Source organism: Galeopterus variegatus, unplaced genomic scaffold (genome assembly GCF_000696425.1).
Source record: "Galeopterus variegatus unplaced genomic scaffold, G_variegatus-3.0.2 Scaffold3652, whole genome shotgun sequence".
Classification (NCBI taxonomy): domain Eukaryota; kingdom Metazoa; phylum Chordata; class Mammalia; order Dermoptera; family Cynocephalidae; genus Galeopterus; species Galeopterus variegatus.
In genome coordinates, this window is record NW_007729763.1 from 208,949 (window position 1) to 222,858 (window position 13,910).

The following is a 13,910-nucleotide window of genomic DNA, read 5'->3' on the forward strand; positions in this document are numbered from 1 at the left end:
TTTTGGTTTTGAGATTTTTGTTCGTGTGTGTGTTTTCAAATACTTACCGTCAAACCTTGCAAGTCTGTTCATATCTCCTCCAAGTTCTGAGGTAACTGATAGCGCATGGCGTACTTTTAGGTTTGTTTCCCTGTGAAGTTAATAATATGACATAGATTTTTATATGGAACAGCCCAACAGTGTCTACAAAAAGCAATCAGGTGGATGCAGTACATGCAAAACCCAACCCAAGAGACTGAAGAAACCCCCTCTGTATGTTATTCACACTTCTCACATGTTCTCAGGAAAGTACGCGGGGCTTCTCAAGCTCCTAGGAGCTGGCATTTCCCCCATGGCACATCTGTATAACAACAGTTATCTGTTTTTCAGTTTGAAAGAACAGAGGACATAATAAATATGGTTTCATTCTAATCTGCCCAGACATCATGCATGAGTTATAAAACTCATTAGCAATGGAAGCACAGTTGCCAAACAAAAGAGGCCAATATCACTCTGGAGTCTACTATCTATATAGGAGTTTTACTTGCAAATGACGGTCATGGCTAATTCACAATAGCTGAAATTCAAATGGGAAAAGGAATACAGCTTCCTTTTTTTTTTTTTGCAGAATCAATCCAAGAAACCCCTAAGTCTAGAATTGTACAACCAGACAAGATCAGCAGGTCAAAGTCAGCTGGTCATCTTCGTACAGGCAGGACCACACATACATTATTCAGAGGGCTCTCTGGTATTCATGAAATGCCCAGCAGTGAAGAGCCTATGGCCATCACTTGAGTCTTGTGCTGAAGGGCTTGCCATCCCACTTTCCTCACTGAGTTCAACCTAATTCTCTTCTGCTGTAGCTTAAGATCATCTGTGAGAGTTCTATCTTTTACAGAAATGTTTAGTAACGAGCTTATTCAGTCAACAAATATCGATTAAATACAAATCATAGTCACCCATTCTACTCTTTACTTCTATGTGGTCAACTTTTTTAGCTTCCACATGTGAGTGAGAACAGGCGGTATTTCTCTTTCTGTTCCTGGCTTACTTCACTTAACATAATGTCCTCCAAGCTGTTCCATGTTGCCACAAATGACAGGATTTCATTTTTTTTTTATGGCTGAATAGTATTCCATTGAGTATATAGACCACATTTTCTTTATCCACTCATCTTTTGATGGACATGTCTTGATTTCGTATCTTGGCTATTGTGACTAGTGCTGCAATAAACATGGGAGTGCAAATATCTCTTCAGTTTCTTTTCCTTTGGATATACACCCAGCAGTGGGATTGCTGGATCATATGCTCACCCCATCTTTAACATCTGGCAACCACTAAATTGTTTTCCATTTGTACAATTTTGATTTTTCAAGAATGTTGTATACATGCAATAATATAGTATGTGACCTTTGCAATTGGCTCATTTTACTCAGCATAATTCTCTAAAGATTCATCCAGGTTGTTGCATGTATCAATAATTCATTCCTTTCTATTGCTGAATAAGTAACATTCCATGATATGAGTGTACCACATTTTGTTCAACCATTCACCTGTTGAAGAATATCTAAGTTATTTCCAATTTTTGGATATTACAAATAAAGCTACCATAAACATTCACATACAGGTTTTTGTATAAACAGAAGTCTTCATTGCCCTGGGATAAATACCCAGGGGTGAAGTTGCTGAGTTGTATGATAGTTGCATGGTTAGTTCCAGAGAAATAGCATTTTACATTCCCAACAGTAATGTATGAGTGATCCTGTTTATCCACATCCTTGCCAGAATTTGATGTTGTCACTATTTCTATTTCAGTCATTCTGATAGGTCTGTAGTGATATCTCATTGTGGTTTTAACTTTAATTTACATAATGGCTAAAGACGTCGAACATCTTTTTATGTGCTTATTTGCCATCTGTATGACCACTTTTGTGAAATGTCTGTTTATGTTATTTGCCCATTTTCTAATTGGATTGTTTGGCTTTTTTACTGTTGAGTTTTGAGAGTTTTTCTATATATTCAATATACAAGTTCTTTGTCAGATAAATGGTTTGCAAATATTTTCTCCCAGTCTGTAGCTTACCTTTGCACCTTCTTAGCAAGGTCTTTTGTGGAGCAAAATCTTTAATTTGATGAAGTCCAGTTCATCAAATTTTCTTTTTATGGATCATGTTTTTGTGCCAAATCTAAGACTAGCCTCAGATCTCAAAGATTTTCTCCTCCTTTTTTTTCTAAAAGTTTTATAGTTTATGTTTTACATTTGAATTCAATTTCCTTAGTAGTTAAATGGCCATCCAAATTAACGATTTCATGTTGGGTAAATAGTTTGTGTTTTCGAGGAAGTGGTCCATTTTATCTAGGTTGCCAAATTTATGTGTATACAGTTGTTTGAAGAATTTATTTATGATCTTTTTGATATATTCAGGACCTATAGTGAATTCCCAGAGTTTTAAAAATAAATTCAAGAGAAAAACAGTTTTCAAAATTACTGCAAAGGTTACAGGATAGCTCCTACAAATTGAATAGACAGTATTTATGCCATGCTGCAATAAAAATAAATTTTACTTAAAGAAAAAAAAAAATCACTGCAAAGTAATTAACAATGGACTTTGCAATTTACACTCCTGTGTCTCCCAAGAAAATAAAGAATAAGTTTTAAGTTAAACCTTGTTTCTAAAGACATTACTTTTAAATTAAAAATCAACCTAATTAATCTAATTTTAATAACTTACCCATCGAGCTCAGCAGTTTCAATATAACAGAGACCATGTGGCTCACTACTTGATAGGAGAAGCAAATCAGCCTATTTAAAAAAAAAATCATGACAAAAGAATACTTGAGAAGGGAAGATTGGTTGAAATAAAAGAAATTGGGAAAATTCAAAAACTGTGTAGTTTGTCTTTTTCAGAATAAATAATTCTATTCTGCTGTCCATTTAAGCTTTGGAAATCACCTATTATGATTCAGTTTTAGAATTCTAGTAGCGTTCTATATTGGAAAACTATTTTATTTCGAAGTTTTAAATTTTATTTCAGAATAAGTGTTTTTATGAAATTCTGAAGGTTTTGAATGTCTAAAAAGAATTGACTTAAATTTTACCATTTTAAGACATTTTCTAGGTATGTCTGAATGTATGGCTGGCATTCCAAATCTGTGAAATTTTCTTACCTTTGTGTTTTAAAATATTAGAATTGTCTTGTTTGTAAGTCCTAGATGTTAAATTTAGAATTGAATCACTCATTTTATTGTCTCAAGATTTTAAATTTCCAACTCAAAATAGGCCGTGCGTGGGTGTGGGTGTGGGTGTGTAGTTGTGTCTAAATTGGGATAAAACAGAACAGGGAAAAAAAGTCAGTGACAGCCCCTAAAGGAATAAATGGTTTTGCATTATCAAGGCTCTCCCACAACTTTGAATGAAAGAGCCAGAGAAACTGTCGAGGCAGAAATTATTTTCTGACTTGTCACAGTATGTGAACGGAGCAAAACCATAGAGAGAACACATCAAAAGTATATGCCACTTTTTATTCATCCTGATTTAAAGGGAAAAAAGTATTTTTTTTACAATTCACCTTGATCTTACTCGCCCCTAAATTTCAATTTGTAAAGGCATAAGGCACTACAGCTGTAGAGCTTAATGCTCTTTGGGCCTGTGCCTCTCCTCCCCTGAGCTTAAAAGGCTCATTTTAAACCAAATCCAGAGTCCTCTAATTCTAGTCATTTGTGACTGAAAATAGTTATGACGTGTGGAGACAGACACCTATTTGTACCCAGCAACACTGTTCTTCAAAACTCTGCAAAGAAGGTCCAGCGTTGCTGTTTGACATTGAGCTCAGCTGTGTCACCACTTCACTGTGGTAAACAAGGGGAGGAGTCACCGTCCACAGCTGGCTTAGAACACGTGACTGAGGCACCACCCCCACCTGGCAGCCGAATTCTCTCCTAAGCAACAGCCCAACTTGCAGAGGCTGAACCTGAGAGTTATAGACCCATGGGTCCTGGGCTAACCGTTCCTGCTCTGTACTCTCTGGGAACCTGGGACTTTTACCTGCCTACCTTCTACCTTCCTGCCTCTTCCTGTCTCCCCCCTTGTCGCCTTTTTCTTTGATGTCCTCTGAACCTTCCTCCTGTTTTCCTGCTGCCTGATCTCTGTCGTCCTGCACTCCCCTCATTCATTCTCTGTTCTCCCTGCCCCACTGCTGAGCCTTCATAGTGCCTTTTGCTAACTTCTCCTTTTGAGGTTTTTAGGTCATTATCGTTGAGGAGGGAGTGCCATGCATGATCAGCAGGAACGTCCAGCAGAATACGTGGCAAACTCACGCATCATCATGCATCCAGCCCCCTGATTTTCTGGAAAGGAAAAAGCAAGACAACTGCAGTAACAGCCCTGTCAGTCCCTTGTCACCCTTTGCCACAGGTGCTGGGACAGGAGTGAATCAATATATGGGTGTTGGGGCCCACCAGCCCATGACTGTGTGAGTCTCAGATCAGGCCTCCTCAACCTGACCCTCCAGTTAATCTCAGAGAATGCAATTCCTAGTTGACCCATAGTAATAGAAAAAAATTGAACAAAATTTGAATAAGAGGCACTGCAGAGTTTCAGGATTTGGGGAACTCCCTACCTCTCTTATCCAAAGATTAAGCCAACAGAGATATAGTTGGAGTCAAACAGAGAACAGTGGAGACGAAAATATCATCTTTTGATTGATAAAGCTGTTGGAGACCAGGCTTTAGATCTGTGGACCAAATGGGCTTGCTAATACTTCACTCCCATTAGACAGACTCATCTAGCCATTGACACTGGAACCTCTAGGCTACCCTAACCCTCCCACCATCTCCACCAGGGGATTTGCAATTGATGGCATGTAAGACAGCAATTTAGTTGAAACAAGTAACTTTGACTTGAAACTATAAAAATAACTTAAAATATAAATTATAAAAACTTAAAATAACAATGAAGGCAATTAGACTACAGAAATGGCTTCTCTGCAAGCATGTCCAAGGACGTGCTGAAAAGGATTAGATGAGATGCCTTGGTGGGTCAAGAGAGAGCCAAAGCCCACCCCTGGAGTTTAGGTCAGATTAGTTTTACCATTTCTGAAAGGTGAAATTTTCAATTCCTGTAACAAAAGAATGCCTTGGTTTTAAAACAAAAATTTTACTGTAGCAAACACCTAAAACATGAATGCCTTTTTGTGGAAGGTGTAGGTGTTTTTTTTCAAGAAGCTGAACAGTTGAATTCTCATAATGTTCTAATATGCTCATGTCCAGGAAGGGGTTTATCTCCACCACCAGCTAAGAAAAGCAGAACAAAACAAGAGACCTGCTGTCGTGATAGGGAGAAAGGTACACCTGGCTCCCAGGTACAGGTTCTGGTGGTATCAGGAACTCTGCAGTGTGTTTTTCTAACAATTTACTTGGTTCTTCTAATGCAAGTCAATCTCATTGTCATATCTGAACTACATTCTGTGTTTTTCTTGGTCCCAAAATAAAACTAGGAGCTCTGGAAATTCAGCCCCAAAGTATTCTTGAATTTACTAGGAGCTCTGGAAATTCAGCCCCAAAGTATTCTTGAATTTAAAAAAAAAAGGTGCAGAGAAAGGGGGGTTCTTTGCATGGGAAACAAAGGTGAATAACTTCTGAACATGCCAGCTAATTGTCAATCTTAGGTGAGCTCCTCCCCTTGCTTAAAATTTACTGATAAACTGGCATAAAGTTGCAAATTCTGTTTGAATAGCTAGAGTTTATGCATCTCAGTTGGATGCAACATTCTCTGATTATTTGACTTCCAGCATCTAAGCCTGGAAACCCAGACTCAAGGCCATTAGGGTGACTGTTCTAATGGAGTCAGGAACAGCAGATGGTAGAGGTTAGGAGTGAGGGCTCTGGAGCCAGACTGTCTGGATTTAAGTCCTGGCTCTCCCATTGGTAAGCTATTTGTTAACACTGTGCCTCTGTTTTCTCATCTATAAAATGGGAACTATAATAATAGTACATAACTTCCCCTCATTAGACTAATGCGAGGAGTAAATGAGTTAATTCATATAAAGTGTTTATAGTATTGTCTGGTAGGTACACATAGTCAATAAATGCTAGCTATTATTATCATTACTTTTACAACCTGGTTCCCCAAGATCTACCTCAGTCATATAAAGTGTTTATAGTATTGTCTGGTAGGTACACATAGTCAATAAATGCTAGCTATTATCATCATTACTTTTACAACCTGGTTCCCCAAGATCTACCTCAGTGTAATAACTCCTAAGTGGATCTCTTTGAGAGACCTGTGACTCCTGCTCCCCAAATATAAGATCTCTGCCAGCCCCTGCCAGCTGATACCAAGGAGCAGGGAGGTATATTAGTACTCCTAAGTGATCATAGCAGTTCACCTAGTAAAACATTTGCTTACCCTTGAAAATGGTTTTGTAGGTACTGAGTAACTAAACTCGGTACAAAAATTTGAGTAATAGAAAAAAATTGAACAAAATTTGAATAAGAGGCACTGCAGAGTTTCAGGATTTGGGGAACTCCCTACCTCTCTTATCCAAAGATTAAGCCAACAGAGATATAGTTGGAGTCAAACAGAGAACAGTGGAGACGAAAATATCATCTTTTGATTGATAAAGCTGTTGGAGACCAGGCTTTAGATCTGTGGACCAAATGGGCTTGCTAATACTTCACTCCCATTAGACAGACTCATCTAGCCATTGACACTGGAACCTCTAGGCTACCCTAACCCTCCCACCATCTCCACCAGGGGATTTGCAATTGATGGCATGTAAGACCGGGGCAGAATGTAATCTCTGCTCACAGGCAGAGCCCAAAGAGAAAGGAAAGTAAGGAGGCTCCAGTTCATGTACTTCACTCCCTGCCCCAAACTCACCAATCCAAAAAGGCACTTCTGGGAGACAGGAGAGAGCAAGGGGGTAGAAGACACTTAGAGTGTTATTTTGTGCTGTTCCTCCAAATGAAAACAGGAGGAGAGGAAACGAGGGGAGAATGGAAAATAAACATTCTCACCCCATCATGTAACCACAATCAAAGACCACATCTGCACTGTCTAATATGGTAGCCACAAGTCACACATAGCTATTAAAGTCTAAATTAATTAAAATTCAAAATTCAGTTCCTCAGTTGCACTAGCCACATTTTAATTTCTCAGTTGCCACATGGGGCTACTGGCTATCACATTGGACAGCCCAATATAGAACATTTTCTTCACTGCAAAAAAGTTCTACTGGACAGCACTGGGACACATGGATCACTGACTTCATGGGACTTGTCTAAATGCATGGTTCATTTTTAAACCAATGCTAATGAGGCACCCATGGAACTGGTTTCCTTCTACCTGATACTTGCACTAATACTTGCCTTCTGTGTCTCATTCCATCAAAGGTTTTGTAATAGCCAATAGCAAGCAAGAATACATACCACAAGATAGAAAATATACCTATATTAAAAGCAAAGACCAAGAGAAATACAAATTAGAATATCAAGGATAGAGCACAACTTGGAGCACAGATATGCTGCTCATGATGTCCTACAGAGTTTTAAAATATCAGACATAGATTTGACTTCTGCTTTTCTGGACTCACTTCTAGGAATATGATAAATGAACCTACTAGAGTATAGTATTAGTGAGCAAGTAAGTCCAGTCTAATATGCATCCATGTTAGAGCATATTCATGTGCCTGTTAAAGTGCATTGTTTTTACTACATACCTGAAGCAGAAACATACCTAGCATTGCCCCTGAAATATTCAATTCTAAATAAAATTGTAGGTAAATGCATGACATGTTTTAATTTATGCATGTATAATATAGCATCATTTGGCATAAAGTAGTTGTCAAAAAATTTTGAATGTACATACCTTAGAAATTCACATATGCCAGTTAAACAAAAAAAGCTAAGGTTATCCACTTAGAAGCACCAAAACTCTTTCATATAATCATTTTACTTGAGTAGAACTAAAATGAGTTACATGAAGCCTTTTCTTAAACAAAGAATCCTGAATATATGTAAGCTTTACCTAATTAGAGCATAGAGATCTGTTTACTTGTACCCCATTGATTCAGAACAGCCTGAATTTTGAAAATTTATAACCACTTTTTTTTCCTGTCTTCTTTCTTACAAAAGAGTGACATTTATTCATTCAACCAACATTTACTGCAGACCCCCTACAATCCAACACGGCACGAGGTGCTAGAGACCAGGCACATCAATATGCACTTTGCTTTCAAGAATCTTGTCGTCAGTTTCAGCTTAGAGAATCACAGCATGTAAGGGCTGGAAGGGATCTTTGAGATCATGCAGTAGTCCAGCACCCTGATCTGACACATGGAGACACCAAACACAAGAAGATAAAGCATTTGCCGTCCCTGAAGAGATGGAGCAAAGACCCAGTTCTCACCCATTCCCCTCCAGTGCCCTCAAACTCTTCCTGCCTTGATGCCGCCTACAAGGTGTGTTCTTTTAACAGACACCACCTTCTAGTGTAATGTTCCTAAGCTTTAATGAACTGGTAAATAAAACAGACAAGCACATTTAAATTGTGTCTAAAATAAAAGTGAATAGATTGTGAGAACCTAGCAGACTGTCCTATGTACAAGTAGCCCAAGCCACAGTGGACTTCAAGACCTCTGTTTTAACTGCTCTGATGCCTCTTTGCTTATTTTTGGTTCCTAGCTATTTTCCAAAGCATTAAGGTTGCCAGAGAAATAAGCACTTCTCTACTTAAAGTGTGAGCTCTTGTGAATGGCCTGTCCACTGAGTAGCCTCATTAGCGTGGGTTGTTCTGAAGAATTTAGTATACACAGATGGTACATTAATGAAAGAAGACTGTTTTGAAAGTGAATATTTAGGAATCTTAACTGAGCTGTTGTTCTTGTAAGCAGATCTTGGGGCCATACTTTTTTCCCTATGATAAAATGTCTCAAATTTAATGAAATATACAACTCGATACACAAAATTGCACTCGACCCAAAAATTTTCATAAGTAATCTAATATATATTTAACATAAATGCTACAGTAATTTGAATTTTTAATCTCTGATCTGGATAGCTTTTGCCACCCTAAATTTAATTTGAACTATAGTTAGTGGTGTATATTTTAGTGATTGGACCAAAACTTTGAATTTTATAAAGGAAATTATAGCATAATCAGCTTGAAAATTAATATTATGGTGCATGTGGTATACCAAGTAAGACCTCATTAATTAACATCTTATTAATTCAGCACAATCAATAAATACTTTCTGATTATTCAGGAAGGAGCATTTCTTTTCTCTTTCTCTAGATTATGTTTTCTTCAAATATACTGTAAATTTACAGTACTAATCAAAAAATATATGAGAACAAACTATTTTTAAAGTATTCAGGAAAATTCCCCCTCTGACTTCCAGTCAAGATGGCAAAATAGATGGTCCCCAGCATCACTCTCTCCGACAATCAACCAATTTACAACTATTAAAAAGCAACAACAGCCAAGCTGGGGCCGCTAGAGCTCAGGGGAAGAGGAGGAGAGACGCATGGAGTTTGTGAAGATGGAAGAAGCCACGATGAGAGAAAAAAAGGATCACTTCAACCATTTCATGCCCCAGCCACTTCAAGGCCGGCCCTGGCAAGCACAGGGATCAGGAGCTGACAAAAGCCACAACTGTGCCCCTCATATGAAGTTGCTTGGAGGTTGCAGGAAAGAAGAGGGATTTGGTGGCCCCCAGGCCAGCAAGACCACTAACAGGGTTCCCGTGGACCCACATAGGAGCAAGGGGCCACAGACAATTGAAAAAAGGAGCCACTCAGAGACCAGTGAGTCATTGCAAGGAACCGGTGCATGGCCCGACCCATGGGAAGTGTTTGGAGTGAGGGGGATGAGAGGGCACTGGCCTACCAGGGGAAATATTAGGAACAGTATGGACAGCTAATCCACCCTCCAATCAGCTCAGGCTCACTCAGTGGAGACTGGTTAGGAATATAGATCTGCAGGGGGTACAGTTTGCTGAAAAGACTTAGGTCCAGACCAGTGTTTCCACACAACCCAGGTGTACTGGATCTCACAAGACCTGGAAGTGCTTACAATGTCAACAATAAAACCTGAGCTGCACAAAAAGCCTTCCCTGGGGAATCAGCAGCAAAGTAGCATTTTAGCTCAGCCACAGGGCTCAAGTGTGGTCCCCACAGAAATTCCCCCATTTAGAAGTAAGCAAAGGCAGCAAATCAGTTCCAGTGCAGAGTTTAAGTGGTAGGGGCAGCTAATAATCCAGCACAGAACTGAAAGAAAATACAAATAACCCACAGATCAGAGACAAAGTTCTGATATTAACCAGTAAAGGTCTAACACCACCAAAGAACATCTGTGAAACCTAGAAGAGCTGGAAGTACCCTGAGCTCTCAAGCTGAGGCAGTAGGGAAACGAGGGCCTCAGTCATGCCCCCGGACATCCACCTCCAGCCCAGTGACAACCACCAAGGTGCTGGAAGCACCCTGGGCTCCTGGGCTGGGGGAGGCCCACAGCCTCAGCCACACCCCCAAATTCTGCATCCAGCCCAGTAATGATGAAGCCACCACTGGAAGCCCCTGGGCTCACCTGCCAGAATGAAGGGGTGCCACAGGCCTTGACCACGCCTATTCTTCCACCCTTCCTCCTCTTCCTTTCCCCTCTCCCCCTCCCCCTAACTGCTCCACAACAACATCTTAGAATGTAAAAAAATAAGAAGAAACTAATTTTAAAATAAATAAATAAAACAAAATAAATACATAAATAAAGTACTCAGGAGCATTTTAAAAGCTCCTATTTATATAAAATGATTGACATCCTGATTTAAAATCTTTTGTATCTATTACTTTAAAAGATCCCTAAGGAAATACACAAGGTGATAATCACTCAGCCTTATCTGAGTTACCAAGTTATTGAAATTAACAACTCAATATGTGAGTTCCCTCACCTAAGGTGTTCCCTCCTTAATTACTCTGGATTTACTAAATTTGCAAATGTAAATCCTTCAGTATGTAAGCTATTTTCATCTGAGATTAATTTTTTTTTTTTTTCCCCTTTTTGTCTTTTTTCGTGACTGGTAATGGGATCGCAACCCTCGGTGTCGCGCCCGCACCGCGCTCAACCAGTGAGCGGACCGGTCTCTATATGGGATCCGAACCCTTGGCGAGAGGGCCACCACGCTCCCAAGTGCCGCACTCTACCGAGTGCGCCACTGGGCCGGCCCAGAGATTAATTATTTTTAAAATATTGAATACTCACAGCAACAAATTGGTTATTTTCTAATTTAATGATGTCTCCCACTTTGACGTTCATCCATTTTTCATTCTGCAATCTAAGAAAAAAAGCAAAATTAATTTTTTTCAAGAATGGAGAAAAATCAAAAGCATAATCAAGGGAATGTATACACAAGGTAGCATCTTATAATAGAGAAGCCAATAAGACTTTCCTAGAACATTAAATTCAAGAAGTAGAGAGTAGAATAGTGGTTAGCAGAGGCTGGGAAGGGTGGGAAGGAAGGGGGTCAGGGAGAGGCTGGTTAATGGGTACAAAAATACAGTTAGATAGGAGAAACAAGTTCTGTGTTCAGGAGCATGGTAGGTGATTATAGTTAACAATAATTTTTTGTATATTTAAAATAGCTAGAAGAGAAGACTCGGAATGTTCCAACACAAGGAAATGATAAATGTCTGAGGTGATAGAAATCTTAATTACCTTCATTTGATCATTATTACACATTATATACATGTATCAAAATATCACATGTACTGCATAAACATGTATAATTATTGTGTATTGATTAAAAATAATAACTTATTTAAAAAGGAAAAAGAAATTAATTCTTCTTTACATGAGCAACATGGGAAGATAGGCCCAGAGAGGATAAGTGATTTGTCCAAGGATACCCAGTGATTTGGTGGTAACCCTGGGCTAAACTCAAGATGCCCAGTAGCCAACATGCTGCCCTGCCTTCCTTGAAGCTCCTGTGTATCATGGAGCTCCAAGCCGACCCTTCACCAAGTTCAAAGGGGTTTAAGATGAAAAGCTATTGTGCCCATGGGTTCTGCCCTCCAGTGACAAGATGGTCAGGGCTGCCCAAAGCCAGACAGGCCCTCTGGAAACAGACCACCTGTGGCAGTACACGGCGATGCCAACCAACCCCTCTGAAATTCCCTGAAATATAAACCAGCTTTGGTTTCCACATTGGAGGGCTTCATCACACTTCTTTCTCAGAGATTCCCTTTTAGGAGAGAAGGCTGGGATGAGTAGGGCCAGTTTCCCCCAAAAGTTAAGGTGGGCAAGTTAAGTTCATTATGCAGTTATTTTATTTTTAAAATAACCTAATTTACTTGTTTTATAGGCTGGAAAACAGTTTTTTAAATATTTATACAACTGTGAAATATGCCTCACACTATCAACCCTGCTGGGTCATTTGGCTTAAACACTCCAAGAATTTTTCTTTAATATGAATCCAAGTACATGTTGTTCTGGAAAATTTTCAATTGCGGCATTTTCATCTCTAGCCAGAATTTAATCATTTTTCCAGTGCCATACTTTTCTGTACTTTATCTGACAACAATGGGAGAACCTAGGAAGACTTCCGAATCTCATTTTATTTATTTTTATAGGTATGGATTATGTGCTGGTTGATTTCTCCTGGGGATACCTTGTCGGAGCAGTAGTGACATTTCTCAGGGGACAGTATCTCATAAATAGTAGATGTGAATAGACAAAGAAGGATATCATGTCTTTATTTATGGAAATTGCACTGCTACTGGATTGCCCTGAAGTCTCTAATTGAAAGTGCATCTGCTTCAGGAAGAATCTGAGATGATATTAAGTTTCATTTCCACACGCTAATTCCTCCTACTTGTACACTATAAGCTCCAGGAAGGACAGCACAAGAAACAGCCAGCAGTATTCCCTGGATGTGGACCTCAAGCTAAGCACCATCCAACTGCTTCATCAATAACCTACACAATGGACACACGGACACACCTGTCAGATTTATGGACAGCACCCTAACAAGAAGAGAGCTCTTGGTGTACAGTCGACCCAGGAATCTATAATTAACAACGATTTACTGTATGTTATCAAATGTCTAGAAGAGAGGAGATCAAATGTTCACATCACAAAGAAATGATTGTTTTGCAATGATGAATATGCTAATTACCCTGATTAGATCATCACACATCACATACATGTATTGAAATATAACTCTGTGCCCCATAAATATGTACGATCAATATGTTTCAATAAATAAATAAATAAAATGTAAAGAACGTTTTTTAAAAAGTGAAGTATGGAAAAACAAGAAAATGAAGAAAGCATAACCCTTACAAAGTAAGGTTATGATAGAAAGTCATTTTATGACACGAAACTGAATGAAGAGGAGGAAAAAGTAACAAAGTTACACTCTACAAATGCAATCAGAGTTTTGCAGAAAAGGGGCTTGGGGTATTGGAAAGCCATAGGCTGCATGAGATGTCTTGGTTAAACACTTATTTGAATATATACCTGTAGAACAATCAATGTGTATAATAAAATCAGAGGAGTTTTTTTCAAGTGCTATTTCCTATTCTATCTTACCAGAGACATATAACCGCACTTAACTAGGAACTCAGAGATACATTTAATGAACACCAAGGGTCACAGCTACAGAAGTACCCAAACTTACCAAACAAGCATAAACTGATAAAGACCCGCAAATGAATTTAAATCATATGTATTTTGAATCCAAACATTTTTCTTGCCCTCCCCACTGCCATCACCACTGACAGCAACACAACATCAAAGACATCCCAGCAGGACTGGAGGGGCAGACAGAAAAATTTGCTTTAAAGCTCTTCTTCAAAATATTTCTAGACTTCTAAGAATTTTAGATTGTATAGCGATTAGCTTTCGTCATCACCCTGAAGCAATGAAAGCAGACACTCCCTGG

The 13,910-nt window shown here is 39.0% G+C and overlaps 1 protein-coding gene across 1 annotated transcript in view; it reads right to left on the reverse strand.

Moving 5' to 3' along the window:
- Positions 1-11,303, reverse strand: part of ATP8B4 (ATPase, class I, type 8B, member 4) — a gene marked incomplete at its 5' end in the record, with an annotated part of 144,480 nt that extends 133,177 nt beyond the window's left edge. Inside the window, 3 exons of the mRNA XM_008585632.1 lie at positions 48-130; positions 2,712-2,782; positions 11,231-11,303. Of these exons, the coding sequence (XP_008583854.1) occupies positions 48-130; positions 2,712-2,782; positions 11,231-11,303 (227 nt within the window). The remainder of the gene's footprint in view (positions 1-47; positions 131-2,711; positions 2,783-11,230) is intronic.
- Between the last annotated feature and the right edge of the window lie 2,607 nt (positions 11,304-13,910).